General features: G+C 44.0%; 1 protein-coding gene and 1 long non-coding RNA gene across 5 annotated transcripts in view; one reads left to right on the plus strand and one right to left on the minus strand.

Moving 5' to 3' along the window:
* LOC142497067 (uncharacterized) overlaps window positions 1-15,967 on the plus strand; it is a 175,119-nt gene that overhangs the window by 69,080 nt on the left and 90,072 nt on the right. The gene's annotated exons all lie outside the window — the stretch shown is intronic.
* The window catches only part of SORL1 (sortilin related receptor 1), a 231,647-nt gene continuing 224,734 nt past the window's right edge, over window positions 9,055-15,967 (minus strand). For 2 of the 3 annotated variants that reach the window (XM_075604363.1, XM_075604361.1), the window contains exon 48: window positions 13,778-14,908. In XM_075604363.1, coding sequence (XP_075460478.1) covers window positions 14,841-14,908 — 68 coding nt within the window. In that variant the 3' untranslated portion in view covers window positions 13,778-14,840. Of the gene's footprint in view, window positions 10,485-13,777; window positions 14,909-15,967 lie in introns of those variants that run through there. The other variant, XM_075604362.1, reaches the window with a different exon arrangement.

Here is a 15,967-nt window from a genome sequence, read left to right on the forward strand (position 1 = left end):
TTGGGCCCCTTAGCTGCTGTGGCAGCGGACACCACTAAGCCCGGAGTGCAGGAGGTCAATCCAGCTCCGGGGCTGCAAGGGCATGGTGAGGGAGCAAGTGGCCACCTGAATAATGGTGGCTTGGCGCCAGTGGGTGCAGAGGAGGTAGTTGCTGCGGCTGCCGGACTTGCCGCCCCTGGGCTCACAGCTCTCCTGGCCGCATGGGGAGAAAGGGCTAAAGCAGCGCAGCGTATAGATGCTTGACGCAGTGCACGGAAAAGCCCCCCACTCCCACCTTGTCATGGGGAACAGGATATTCCCCGGGTGGACCACCACAGCTTCAGCAAGTTCGTGGATGGAACGGACGAGATCGACACATTTTTGAATGACTTTGAGACACAGTGTCACCGACACAGGTACCCACGACGGGACATGGTGCTGCGATTGCATCCCCTGTTATCCGGTAAAGCCAAACGTACTGTGCAGGGTATTCCACGCGTGAATGCCGATGACTACGGTCATATCATTATTAACAATTTAAATGAACACGTGACACAGTCACAAGATCATTCACAGAAGTACATTTTTGGTGCACATCACAATAATTGTGATGTGCACCAAAAATGTACTTCTGTGAATGATCGTGACTGTGTCACGTGTTCATTTAAATTGTTAATACTATTAACTTCTGTACATTGGTAGCACTCACTTGTGTTATTAATAGACACTTGAAAATAATATTCTTTAAAAATTGTTTAACATCTATGAGTGAGCGGTGTGATATGTCTTGTGTTCTACGGTCATATCAAAAGTATGTTGCTCACACAGTTCGCCCTCACCCCAGAAGCATACCGGGGCAAGTCCCGGAGTGGGGAAAGATACCCCCGGAAATCCTATGTGGATTATGGAGCCCGCATGGCTTTGCATGGGACCAAGTGGGTGGAGGGTTACTGAGTCACCAAGTTCCATACACTACTGGACTTGATATTCCAGCAGCAGCTCCCCTCGGACGTGAGGGCATGGGTCTTTCACCATAAACCCAAAACCCATGTGGATGCTGCGAGGATGGCGGATGAGTATGTGGCAAGCAGGGCTCTGATGACCAAGAGAGCGGCACCCAAAGATGTGGCCAGCCCGGCCAAGGGAGCCAAAACCACCCCTCAGTGGACCCACAAGCCTGCAGCAGAAGGCAACGCACCCAAAGCTGCAGAGTTTAGACACAAAAGCCGGTGAAGAGAGAGGTGATTAAGGGGGAGGGGGAATGAGGAGATGGGAGGGAAGAGATGATACCAGCGACATTTGCACTGAAAATTGCTGCTCAGCCAGAAGCACACCACCAGTGGATGAGGTGGCCCGGCAGCAACTTCAAGTGCTCACTGGGGCTTCCCCAAGGTTAATGGGTGGGGGACTATTGTGAGTGTATTGTGGGGAGAGATGGGATGGGGGAGGAGAGAGGGGGCGAGATGGGGGGGATTGAGAGGAGAGATGGAGGAGAGAGATGGGGGAGAGAGAAGACAAGGAGAGGAGACGGGGGAGAGGCGAGACGGGGGGAGAGAGAGGAGAGATGGAGGAGAGACGGGAGCAAGAGAGAGGAGAGACGGGAGCAAGAGAGAGGAGAGGCGGGGAAGAGAGGAGATGGGGGGAGGGAAAGGAGATGGGGGAAAAGAAAAGGGTGGAGAGGGGGAGAAGAGAGATGGGGAAGAGACAGGAGATGGGTGGGAGTGATTGTTCAGGAGATAGGGGAAAGAGAAGGGAGATGGGGAAGAGAAGGGAGATGGGGAAAAGAGGAGATTGGGGAAGAGAGTAGATGGGGAAGAAAGGAGATTGGGGAGGAAGTGAGGAGATGGAGGGGAAGAGATGGGGAAGAGAAGAGATGGGGGGAAGAGAGGAGATGGGGGGGAAGAGAGGAAATGGGGGGAAGAAGAGGAAATGGGGGGGAGAAGAGGAGATGGGGGAAGAGAGGATGGGAACGAGAGATGGGGAAGAGAGGATGGGGGAAGAGAGGAAATGGGGGGAGAGAGGATGGGGAAGAGAGGAGATGGGGGAACAATGAGGAGATGGGGGGGGGGAAGAGAGAAGGATTTAATAAGGAAAACAAAATAAAATAAAAGTATGCGTGGGTTATAGTGACTGTTTATAAAAACAATTCCTAGTGCAGTCTGAGTCTTGCAGTCAGACTAAAGAATCAATCCAACTGCGACTAGCTGTGCTGTAGGAAAAACCCCATCCAAAGGCATATTGCACCCCACAATGAGCAGGTACTTTTGTTTCAACTTTTCCCTCTAGATCAGCGTTTCCTAATCAGGTTGCTGGGGAACCTTGGTTTGCCGCAAACCTCTGCAAAAGGTGCCGTGGCCTCAGGGGAAAATGTCTGCTGGCTGCCAAGCAGGAACGTCCCCCAGCGGCGATCCACCTTTCCTCTCTCAGCCCAGCACAGAGGAAAGGAGCCTCTCCAGCACCAGACAGGAAATGTCCCCGTTGAGCAACGGACATGCTTGAGGATATGTGGGAAGATGGGAAGAAATAGGGTAATCATGATGGCTTTGTATGGTGAGGAGTGTGATGGCTTTCTGTTTGGTGGGAGGTGTGTGGTGTAAGAGAAAAAAGGTGATGTGTAAGGGTAAATGTGGAGTGTACAGTATAAGCAAGAAGGGGATGAGTGAAGTTTGAAGAGCAGAGATGCCCTGAAATGTGAAAAATCCTTCAGGGGTGACTTCTTCAAAAAAAAGGTTGAGAACTGCTCTAGATTGTAAGCGTTCACGAGCAGGACCCTTATTACCTTTTGTATCAGTTTGCGTTTATCCTTACAAATTACATTAACAGAATGAAATATCAAATATCATTCTGTTCCTGCACTGTAGTGCCTTGCGTATAATGTGGGGATAAACGGTAACAAAGAGAGAAAAATAAAATAAAAGAGAAAAGAAAAAAGTCCTTGGCGCACTATCAGGTATATAAACCTGATACAATGGAAGTCCCAATTCTCTGAATATAGGGGCGATTTGTGGGTTCGGAATTCGATCTCAGAGTCCCTTGGATTGTGGATCTGAATCTGCAATTATACAAAACAAAACGACCATTGCGCAGTAACCTCTGATGAATCGTTCGCACCCACACCGCTGCTGGCTACTTACGTAAAAGTAGAAGATAAAGGGCCTTGAAAGGTATCTTTAACTTGCGCTCCGGTGTGCAGGCTGGATATCAGTAGATTGCCAGATGGTATTAACCCTCTACACACAGTTGCGAATATATGCATAAAATAGAATAGAAAAACCAATGGTATGATACCATATAAAATTTAATTAAACAAATAAGGACTTACAGCAGTACACTCACATGCTGACCGGCCCTATAAACAGGATACAATGTGCCGTCCGCTAGCTTAAGAGGATAATGAAGCGGTGCATATGGAGGTGAAATCTTGCGTTAACCTCCTCTTCGTGGCCGCGACTCGGAGCGCCAGGTCCACCTCCGATGACGTCACTGCTAGAGCGCCCCTTCTCCTCTACAAGCACGCGTACGCCGTATCACGTCCTGCTGAAACTCCACCCTATGCGCGTTTCGTGACTGCTGACGTCACTTCTTCAGAGGCAATGAAGTTACAATGGGAATACGTGCTATTTAAGCACATGCAGAGCTGCCCTCACGGCTCCTATTGGACAGCTAATTCCAACAGGGGACTGCTAGATGTACAGCAAAGTGTATCACACACATACAGATTACGGACGTAAATCATGCATAGCAATTGAACATTAAAATGAATTTCACATTATGTATTCCGCCTATAATTCATAAACTGACACAAAATTAATAATAATAAAATAAGCATACTAGCAACTTGGAAGAGATATTGTAACCGACCTGTACTAACCTGATTCAGCTATATTATTAACTATTAGCTATACATGAACAGAGGATGCAGAGGAAAGATCGGACTAGTGGAACAAATGACAAGTGCCTCAACAATATATAGAACAGACCTAGCCATCTTTTAAAAAGGAGGTTAGATCGAATTCTATATTTAGACCTCTTGGGGTCAATGTTTTCAGGGTGTAGATCCAGAAGCTTTCACGTCTGGATATTAAATTTATCTTGTCTCCCCCTCTTCAATTTTGTTTGGGGCATTCAATGCCCTTACAGACCAATCCTTCTGGATTTTGATTATGTTTGATTTTGAAGTGGTTTGAGACACTGTGTGTCTTTAACCCTCTTTTTATACTGTATATATGTTCTGCAAAGCGTCGTTTCAACAGTCTACCTGTTCGCCCTACATATTGTAGCCCACAAGGGCACTCTAACAGGTAGACCGTGAACAGACTCCTGCAGGTTATGAATGATTTAATTGGAAATGTAGCTCCTGTATTATTTGACTTAAAGGGCCTCATGCAGAGAGCATCGTTATTTCGAAATTCGCCATTTTTTGTACAATTTCGCGCAGAAACCGGCAGAAAATGGCGAGTTACGAAAAACGCGCCATTTTGTTTTTTCTATTGCTAAAACTCGCCTCGCGGCTGGCGAGAACCTCCATCTCGCCATTTTTAAAACTCTCCGAATGCAGAGAGGTGCGAACGGCATGTAGCGGCTGTTCGCGCCAAGAAAATGGCGCGATTCTCGCATTTTTGCCGCGCCAGGAAAAGATGGCAAGATGGCGCTCGCCGCCTATAGTAAAGGGGAAAAAAAAGGCGCGAATTTGTTTTTACACGTTTCTGAAGCGCGCATCTCGCCAATTTAAACTCGCCACACGCATCTATGTTAAACATAGCAGAATTCGCACTTTTCTGCATATGGAGAATAAAACTCTCCAAAAAAGCTACTTTTTATGAAATTCGCCAATTTTAAAATTCTATGCTCTCTGCATGAGGCCCAAAGTCTCTACATTTAGAGCTAAACCTACAACCAATACACTTACCACATGTGAAGAAACCATTCAATTCCTTTAACCATGTAGTATTGCGTTCTTTGGTTAGATTTAGTGGACAGCTAGGAGATAGCTTTAGTTTTAAATTATCCGCCTTTTTGAATACTACACTGGCGACACACTTTATTCGAGCTCGGCTAGTCCCACGAATTCGGGTATACTCGGGTGTATTGAGGTTTGTGACTGTTTTCTGCCCGAGTGCATTGCGTTATTTTCCAGGCAGGGATTGAAGCATTTTATTCCCGCTGGCTGCAATACTGCACAGTATATATATATATATATATATATATACTGCATTACAATTCATGAATTTATGCCATCTGGTAGACACGCGAAGCATTGCAGCCTATTAAATCCTAATCATTATCATTTAACAGATCAGCCGCCCGTCAGCCAGGCATGAACCATGGCTGGGAAGGCAAACGCAACGGGGCTTGTCTGAGGTGAGGAGCGGCGCATTCCAGGTATCTGCCAGGTACATACTGGGTATTTGCTCGAATAAAGTGTGTCGCAGCAGTATCTGTGGACACTTAGGTAATATCGTACTGAGTAGTGTATCGCCCTGTAGAATTCCCCAGTGTTTTTTAATTATTTGAGTAATTTTATTGGCCATTCAATTGTACTTAGTAATAAATGGAATAAATTCAACCCCTTCTAATTTATTTTTATTTTCCTTATTATTCATGAGGATTAGATCCTCCCTGTTGGTATTTTTCACTGCTTCTAATGCTCTCATCACCTTAGTGTGGCTATATTCTCTGTCCATAAATTTGTCCCCTAGATCATCAGCCTGTGTATTAAACACTTCTACCTGAGAGCAGTTACATTTCGTTTAGAAACTGGCCTTTAGGGATATTATTAATCCATCTCGGATTATGATGGCTTGAAGCTAAAAGGTAGGTATTGGCATCCACCTTTTTATAGGTTTTGGTTTCAATTAATCCCTTCTCTATGAACAAAGTTAAGTCTAGAAAATCAATAGTGAGTTGACTAGTTTTAAAAGTGAATTTTAAATTCAAGTTGTTGGTGTTGAGGTACTGTTGAAATTTACCTAGATCTTCCTCATTTCCCCCCCCCAGATACACAGCACATCGAATTCCGGACCCACAAATCGCCCCTATATTCAGAGAATTGGGACTTCCATTGTATCAGGTTTATATATTAGTGCGCCAAGGACTTTTTTCTTTTCTCTTTTATTTTTCTCTCTTTGTTACCATTTGTATTAGCCTTATGGATAGGTTTGTTGTTAATCCTTAGGCAGACACTCCCTCATTCCCTATCACGTGTCTGTGGGATCCCCTTACACCTGGTATACCTTTTATAAAAGTTATAATCAGTCACAGTCACTTTCATTCACTAATTTGTATTGTATAGTTTAGGTTGTTAATAGGTTGAGCGCTTAGTATATGTTTAGTCATCCTTTATTTTTATCACATTGTAATATGTGGGGGTTTTACAAATAAATACTGGATTTTTTCTTGCTTATATTTGATTAACTCCCTGAACCAGTAAAACACTTGCAAATAAAAGAAGACATTTTCAACCCAAATGCTTTTTATTCAGTGAAAAAAGTTGACAATCAATGACCATAAATCTTCCTCCAAGATTGTGCAACATAGTAAATTTATCACCACCAATGTGCGCCTTAAAACATGAAAAAGCAATTATAATTCAAACAAGTCATGAATGCCCAACATATTAAAAAAAACAGAACTATACAGTGAAAAAAATGATCTCGCTAAAATTATAAACAAGGAATGATTTCTCCATTAACCATTGAGCAGCAAAGAGTTTAATATGAAAGGCAGATAGTGGCATGCAGACTGGGTAAATCATAATGAAATACAAAATTAGACATTTATATTTCTTCATCGTGAGTGTGGTCTTATACTACGAATGTAAGCAACATATTTGGAATGTCGTATTTCCTAATAAAATCATACATGTTTGTTTTTCATTTAGAAATAAAAATCACCAAAGATTCAATGTAAACATTCACATGGTAATCTGAAATAAAAAGTTGATAAAACATCACTTTATGACCCAGAAACAGTTTAAAATAATGTGCAAGGTCTACAACTAACATTTGAATCAACAGTCTACCGAGTCATTAACTTTTATTTAATGAAGATGCACTTATTGTTCAGAAAATAGAATGATGGTATTTTTTTTTATATTATTATTAGAAACTTTCAGCAATTTGCAATGTACATTCATAATCCCAATATGAAACTGGTCCCTTAAGATTGAAGGAAGTCATTTAGACCACATTTACTAAGTGGTGCTCTTCCATAAGAGAACTTCCAATGCCAGAAGACACCATCCATAGGGTCTTCCAGCACTGGAAGATGTAATATGAAATAGCACCGCTTATTAATATGGGCCTTAAAGTATTGGCAGTGAGTGGAAAAAGTAGCTAACAGTTTAGGACAAATTTACTAAGCTGTGGGATGTTGGGCTGCACTTCTGCTTAAAAGGATCATAAATACTAGGTAGAGCAAAGTTGAACAGGGCATCCTATGTACAGTCTGACTGCCAACAGTAACTAGTTCTTGCTATTCTGCTGGGTATAGATATAACAAACAGTTTATGAAAAAGATGGTAGAGTACGTATGTAGCAATGCTGCTTTAAAAATGGTGGTGCAGAACTGCAGCAAAATAGTTTGCAAAGCAAATTGTCTAGCCTGCATAGGTGACAGAATTACTTGACCGGGGGGGGGTGGGGGGGACGTGACCTCCCAGTCACTTGATTGGCCGCTGTGGCGGCTGTAGGCAGGGAGGTGGAGGGGCTTAGGGAATTAGGTCAGTAGCTCAGAGCAAGTGCATTCACTTGCTCCTGGCTTCAGCGGTTGAGTAGACCTTTGGACATCTCTTCAGAGCTAGGTAAAAGTTTGCCTTTTCTGGAGTACTGCCCTACCCTGCCCCCGGTCCCGAGGCCGCTGCCTGGGGCAAGTGGTGGGCTCGTGGGGAGCGAGCTCTGACTGGTGGGTTCTCCGCCAGCCCTGCCCCCGGTATGGCTGCCCGGGACGGAGGTGGACATGGGGGATCGGGTTGGAGAGCGGGAGCTTTCCCGCCGCCCCACGTGGTGAGCCAGGGGGAGCTAGGTTAGGTTTGTGCCTTTCGCTTTTTGTTGCATCCCCCCACGGGCCCCGCGGCGGCTGCCTGGGGCGGGCAGTGGTCTCGTGGGGAGCGAGGTCTGGTGGGCGGGTTCTCCCCCGATCGGGTTGGCGAGTATGTCTCGGCGCTCCCCCTGCCCCCATGGTTGCCTACTCGGGGCGGAGATGGGAGCGGGGAGGCGGTGCATTACTGGGAAATGCACGTGCCCTTCGCTCCTCCCGGCTGATTATATGGATCGCGGGGTCGAACTTCGGATGCGCATGGGCTCACTAGCACGCAGGGTCTCCACCCGGTAGGGGAGGAGTCATCAGCTGCATGGAGCTAGCAACGCCCCACCCCTATGTGATACAAAGTGGAATAAAGTGCGCAACTACATTCAATCACAAACGTGAGGTAATAGACAAGTGATTGTAAAATAAAATCAATACGTGACCTTGTGGACACTGATAGAAGGAGCGTCTGCAGCCGTGAGACCAGGGATGGCTCAAAACACCCCCTACATGTTAGACAAAATACACAAAAACACAGCGCACAACGCTCATAGTGCATTAAAAGAAATATTATTCAAATCAAACAGTACAGTTAAGTATTGTGCGTACATCAAGGTGGAAAAAAACCAGCATGTCAGGGGTTAATGTTACCCATGCGCCAGACAGATCTCCAGATAAGATGTCATTTGTGGTAATAGGAGCAGCTTCCCGCCTCTGGATCTCTCGGTCACGAACCAAAATGAGTAGATCCTTGATAGTCCCACTCTTTAAGATGGAAAGTCCAGCAAACTCGTGGTATAACGAGGATGATAACTGCTGTGTAGGTTAATCTCTTGCAGTGGCTGGATACACGCTCACAGCCCTCCAATCCTTTACTTCCGTATATCTGATGCACTGAAAAGCGACACCACAACTTGCGTCACGATCTCCTCTCCAGTGAAAGAAGTTTGGCCCGCCGTAGTAGGATGAATAGTTCAATGAAAATAGCACATAAAATCTTTCCAACGCGTTTTGAAACCACACGGTTCCTTCATCAGGGACACTGATGAAGAAACCGTGTGGTTTCAAAACGCGTTGGAAAGATTTTGTGTGCTATTTTCATTGAACTATTCATCCTACTACGACAGGCCAAACTTCTTTCACTGGAGAGGAGATCGTGACGCAAGTTGTGGTGTCGCTTTTCAGTGACATCAGAGATACGGAAGTAAAGGATTGGAGGGCTGTGAGCATGTATCCAGCCACTGCAAGAGATTAACCTACACAGCAGTTATCATCCTCGTTATACCACGAGTTTGCTAGACTTTCCATCTTAAAGAGTGGGACTATCCAGGATCTACTCATTTTGGTTCGTGACCGAGAGATCCAGAGGCGGGAAGCTGATCATATTACCACAGATGACATCTTATCTGGAGATCTGTCTGGCGCATGGGTAACATTAACCCCTGACATGCTGGGTTTTTTCCACCTTGATGTACGCACTATACTTACCCGTACTGTTTGATTTGAATAATATTTCTTTTAATGGCACTATGAGCGGTGTGCGCTGTGTTTTTGTGTATTTTGCCCCACCCCTATGCCTTCCTAAATAACCCCCTCCCCCTTTCCTTTTTTTTAAGGATAAAAATGCAATGTTAAACGGAAGAAAAGCTGGTGGGGTTTGCCAAAGGGGTAGGCTAACAAATGATAACATAAATTTTGTGTTATTGCAGTGGGATTTAATTGTTCAAGCAACAATTCACTTGTTCCTGGATTCATCTCTTTCAAATTCGCACACAACGCACACCACTAGTTGAAATGTCACATATATTTTCCTCAAATATCTCAAATCGCAACACCAGAACTCATACATCACTGGCAGTAATGTCTCTCCAAGTTAGAACCATGCAACTACTTGCGGAGGCGCACAACCATGAGAAAGGATGGTTCCAGCAGCAGTTTTACGCTCTTACACAAGGAGCAGAGAGCGGTCAAGGAAGGGCGAGCAGACAAGGCGGTTGCGCTACCACGTGTTTGACGCGTGGCCTTCATCAAGCGATAAGGGTGGTCCCAGTCACGAACCACAGCGCTCAAGCGTTACAAGGAGGTATGTCAACGCGCAGATATCTATAGGTTTGGCTGCAGTCTGCAAGGTCAGATGGGCTGGAAGTTGCAGGTAGTTCCAGAGCTGGGCAAATGGGCAGGACAACGCGCAGGTATCTAAGGCCATCGTCTGTTGGTGAGGCGATGGGGGGTTCGGCCCGCAGTCTGCAAGGTCAAACTGGCTGGAAGTTGCAGGTAGCTCTAGAACTGGGCAAAGGGGCAGGGCAACGCGCAGGTATTTAAGGCCATCAGCTGTCTGACAAACCGCTGGGGGTTCAACCTCATCCTATAATTTCAGAAAGGTTGGAGACGGCTGGGACATGGGACATGGTCGCCCTCGTCGTCCGGCATTGGTGGTACGTTGTCTACAGTTCAGAAATCCTTCAGACGTCGCGGAGGACCTGCAATAGGAAGGCAGGATGAAAAGCACGCGGTTGTGGGACCAGACGTGGGAAGCTGGCGAAAAGGGCTGCAAAGGGTAAACGGAAAAGAATGCCAAGCACAGGAGGGGGTGCTTCCCCTGCGGGTCTTGTTAGTACCCGGCCACGTCAGGTTACGGTTCTGGGGCATCCGGCACTGGCGGGCACAGATTATTGAAGCAATATGTGGGGCATACGGATGGCCTTGTTACCAGTGACGACATTATTGTCTACAGGGCAGTTAGGTAACGCAGGAGTTTCAAGCGAGGCTGAAGGGGTGCCAACATCTGTGGTAAGTGGGGGGCCCAACCAGGGGCAGGAAGACACAGCAGGGGGCTTGACTCAGGAACCCTTGCAGGCAGCAGTGGTTCAGCAAAGCTTGGTGGGGATTATGGGCGCATCCACGGCAGATATGACGCAACTGCATAGCCAGGCATTAGCCGAACACACGGGTACATCCACGCCAGCAGCAGCATCACCTTTAGCTTTGCCCACTCAAATTACGGTTCAGGATACAGGCACAGCTGCGCCAGCGACTGCTTTAGTTGAGCAAAGCGTAGTGCAGAACACAAGCCCAGGCACACCAGCAGACACATCAGTGGTTAGGAAGTTGGCGGATGTTGCGTATGGGGATTCTTACACAACCATCACCCGCTATACAAAAACCATCACCCGGTCACATTTGCCAAAGGAATTGAGAGATAAGATCTGGGCCAGGGAATACGTAGAGATTTTGTCATTACTTCAAGGTTACAGGGAGGCAGTGGCAAGGTCAGCAAAAAAGGGGAGGCCAAGATGGAGGACGTTGAATGGCGTCTGTTTCCACGAACATATCAAAATTGGGCGCAGGCTTTCGGGATATTGGCAGGTGTGGTGGGGGAGAAAGACCCACAATTATGCTTGGCACTCTAAGTAGCGAGACATAATTAGGAATGCATACCAGAAATACAGGGGCATGGAGTGGTGAAAATATGATGAGGAATTTAGGCAGAGCATGGAGGCCAACAAGGGAGTGGTATCCTGGAACACGAAAGATGTAGACCTATACATAGAGCATATCTCGGGAGCAGCAACACCCTTTGGCGGGGCGAGCAACGGTGGGGTCAGTCAAACGCAAACGTCGGCAGGGGGTCATACAGCAGGAAAACAGCCAGGCATATGTTGGGCATTCATCGAGTCCAAATTTGAATACGTCAACTGTCGTTTTCGGCACGCCTGCGCCGCTTGCTGAGGCCAACATACAAGGGAAAAATGCTTTAAGAAAGACGGGAGAGGGCGCAGGGCAGAAGATTGGCCAAGAGGGCGGCTTCGCGATATCCTTAGAAGCAATGGTGCCATGGCTCGCAAAGTACCCTTATAGGGAGGCAACCCAGCTACTGATAGTGGGGTGTTAGGGAGGTGCAGGAGGGTGTAGAGAGGGAATTGCGAGTCTGGCAGTACAAGCCTAATTTAAGGGAGGTTAAAAAGACCCAGTGGCGGCAGTTGGGGGGGGTAAGTGCTTGTCCTTGCCAGAATGGGCTCGGGGCTGTTAAAGCCGGGGGAAGAGGCGAGCGGGTAAGCCACTGGGACTTAACTTCCGGGAGCCCTCTCGTGACGCCAGCCCAAGGGTGCACGGCGGTGGTTGACGGGGGCAGCAGGGGAAGGCCCGGTTGACCCTTTACTAGCCCATTAACTGAGCAGTTACGCTATCTTTATATAAATAAACAAAGCCGCTGCCTTTTATACCTCCAGATTGTGTCTGTCGTTATTTGTATGTTTTGTGTGGGTAATGGTAGAAGGGGAAAGGGGGTATTCTCGCGCCTCCCTGGTCATGCCTTTTTGGCTCCATTTTGCATTTGAGAGCTATATACTGTAACTATGCATTTCTAAATCAGAACAGTGCCAGATATTTTGGCAGTTTTTTTTACGTACCAACATCTTGGGGGTCTCCCTGAGCAGGACCGAAAATAATTACGATGATAATATAAGAAAATCTCTCAATTATTCATACTTTGAATTACATTGAAATATATTAAGCAAGCATTACTATTTTATCCTATGGAAAGTACTTGTAAGTCAGATTTATACTGCAACATACTATGACCCCCTTTACAGTCATTGACAAGTCATTTGTACTTACTGTAAGGATCACTTAATATAGGTCAAATGTATTTATTATGTAAGCATAAATCCAAACACCTCTATTAAGCATTTACTTTTTTTTTTATAACCCCTAAAACGGCTTCTCCTAATTTCTGGCACCATTTTTGATATCTTGTCAACATTTTATATTCCTGAGATAGTGGGCTCAATAAACGGAGTCCCAGACGTGAATTAAACTGGGCACCAAGAATTGTCATAGAGATAACAGAACTAAATAAGAGGAGACATATCAATAACTCCTTTGTATTCTGAACTTTGTCAATGTATTGCTATGGTTGGGAAACATGGCAGCATTATAATAGGAACTCGGCTATATATGCATTTCTACTGCACGTGGAAAGTTCAGCACACTACTCGTTACAGTGCCCTTTTAAAGGAAGGTTTCACCTTAAACCATTGAAGTACACTTTCCTTTAAAAAAAAAAAAAAAAACACTAACATTTTGGAAGTTCTCAACGTTTAAAATGCGAGAACAGGTAGCTGCCATACTATGGTGATGTCATTTATTGTATTATACTGTATAGGAAGTTCCAGTTATCGTATACATCAATGTACTGTCATTTCACGTAACAACTTTTCCTAGAAGACAGAAGTGCCCAGGTTGCTAGGCTTACCTTTTATCCAACACTGGGGATATATCACTGCTAAAGAAACTGTCTCCAATTAAAAGTTTACATAAAAATCAGACTTTTAAACACCCCCCTCATTCTGTTCTCAAATGATCCCTGTGACATGCAGGCCCATACTGTAAATGAGATCACAAGAGGTGACCGTTGGAAAGCAGAGAGATGTAAAACACTACACAATGGTAGCACATAGAGGAAACAGTTCCTCTTTTTAAATTTCTCCAGAACCATATAACCCCGAACAGGTGGTCCAGCGAGGATTACTGCTTTAATTACCAGGTGCTGCAACCAGTCATTTAACTAACAATGGTTGATAATAACCCCTTAAAAGATCACATTTGAAGACAAAAATGAATTTGGTCATTACTGCAGATGGCAATTAAAACTTAAAGAGTTTAAAGTGTTTACATTTAAACCAAAGATCATTGCTGTACCCTCAATAAGATGCAACACTAACAAATATTTTCCTTCAAATCACAGTTAGAAAGTATAGCCTAGGACTTTCAAGAACGTACAAATGACAATTTACTGCAAAAATAATAAACTTGGTGAAAAAAATAATGCACTCTGTATATACATCTACAATTCAGAATCATCGGTGAACAATATACTGTGTGATGCTTTAAAAGGTCATAAAAATATACATATAATCACAGGTAACAGCATCTGTCTTTTTTTTATTATTATTTTTTTTTTTACAAAAGATTTGTCAAGATGGTTTTATAAATTGCAAGAGCATATAGCATTTTTGAGTGTGGAAGTTAGCAGTAAGGTAAGAAGTGCAAGAAATACATTGCTGTTCACATTATGAATTGGTAAATTACTCAAGAAAATGTGAAATTTGGGACCATAATTAATAAGCAGTGCTACTTCATGTCACTTTCCAGTGCTGGAAGACACCTAGGGCCCCATTCAAGTGAATGAGCACAAGGTGTATTCCAGTGCTTAACATGCATTATGGAATAGCACCACTTAGCAAATACGTGCCTTAGTTTTCTAGATAATGCAATCTGCATGCAAGACGACAATGTATTCATGTGACATTTTGTCTGCTTTTTTATATCTGTATATTGCAGTTGACAAACCAATAGGTTTCGGTAAAAACATTTTAAAATGTCATTGTAATCCACTTCAAATCGTGTAAATTGCTTAACTGGAACAGGCTATGAATTTTCCAGCATTTAAGATTAACCGTCATATTTATTAAGCCGCGATAAACGATTACACCTTATATGATCAGACACCTTATATGAACTGGCCATAATGTATCATGACTTCGCACTGCTTAGTAAATATGGCCCGTAATCCCTTACACACTCTAGTCGTAGATTAGGCAGAAACCCAGTTACAGTAACTGGTATTACTACAAAAGTACCATCACGGTTTAGTAATTAAACATATTTTGCATTTCACAGTTGTACTACAAAGTTTTTTTTTGGCCCACATTAAAAAAAAAACAAAAAAAACATATTGCAACTCAAAGTGCATTTTAAAAATAAAAAAAAAAGTTCACTATTCTTCCAAAATAAAATATTTACATCATTTGGTTTGCACCCTGAACTAATTTTTATCACGCTATGACCATAGGGACGTCGTCTGAAAACCCGGTTATCATCGGCGCATCATCGTCGTCGTCACCTGGAAACCAAAAATAGAATCATCAGTCGACTACTTTAAACATGTGGATACAACTTGTGTTTCAGTGAAACAGTATCCAATTATGTCCCAAAATAAATTCCTTCCCTTTATCAACATCCTTCCTTTCTAAAAAGAGGTCTAACCTTTTCTGAAACATATCTAATGCATCTGCCATTACAGTCTAAATGGGTGATAAATTCCACATTTAACTGCCCTTACTGTGAAGAACCCTTTACTTTGTCGCTAGTTAGTATATAGACATTGAAAGCAGGGTCTTGTGTAAGAGTTTCACTTTGTCAGTTTCTCCCATTTCTGTGATGAGCATGGTGTGCTCTCTATCTTCCACAGGGTAAAAAAAGCCAGTAACCTCTCTATCTTTTATCATCCTCAACACTAACATATGGGTTAGGCTATAGGTACAGGAAATACTTAAAACACATGTATTTCATTTTACTTTACCTGTATGCTTTGTAAAAAAATTAAAAAAAATTGTCAACACTGAAAATAAAAATGTTTACTATTTCCAGAGCAGGATAACTGCATCTGTTTAAGGAAGCAAGATTGTAATAAACATGCAGGTTATGCATGAGCTAAGTGATACTGAATAAATAACATGGCAGCCTCAAGTAAAGAAGCATTTCCACCTGGGATTTTTTTTTGCCCTAGGTGAGAAGCGGGGTCTCTGGAACTGAATTGTGTTAATTTCAGCTACATGGACCCCCTTCTTTCCGAAATACATACCACTGGTTGCAGCCCTGGCTGGGTACACAGTATGGCTGTTTAAAAAGTCCAGCATCAAGTGGGACATTAATAAACCGCAAGGGATGATGTTGCAGCTTCCTATTGGATCACATGATGCGGGACCTTCAAACCTTCATTAGATATCAGCAGCACCTTTAGAGGTGTGCATCTCAGAGAGTAGGGAGTTCCCGGAGCTGAAATTAACAGTTTCAGCTCCGGGGGTATTCTGCCTCCCACTTAGGGAGAAATATATGCATACAGTATATTTAAAGACATGCTTAAATTTTAGACAATATACCAATATAATTAGCTTCCTTC

The sequence above is a fragment of the Ascaphus truei genome, chromosome 6, assembly GCF_040206685.1.
Source record: "Ascaphus truei isolate aAscTru1 chromosome 6, aAscTru1.hap1, whole genome shotgun sequence".
In the NCBI taxonomy this organism is placed as follows: domain Eukaryota; kingdom Metazoa; phylum Chordata; class Amphibia; order Anura; family Ascaphidae; genus Ascaphus; species Ascaphus truei.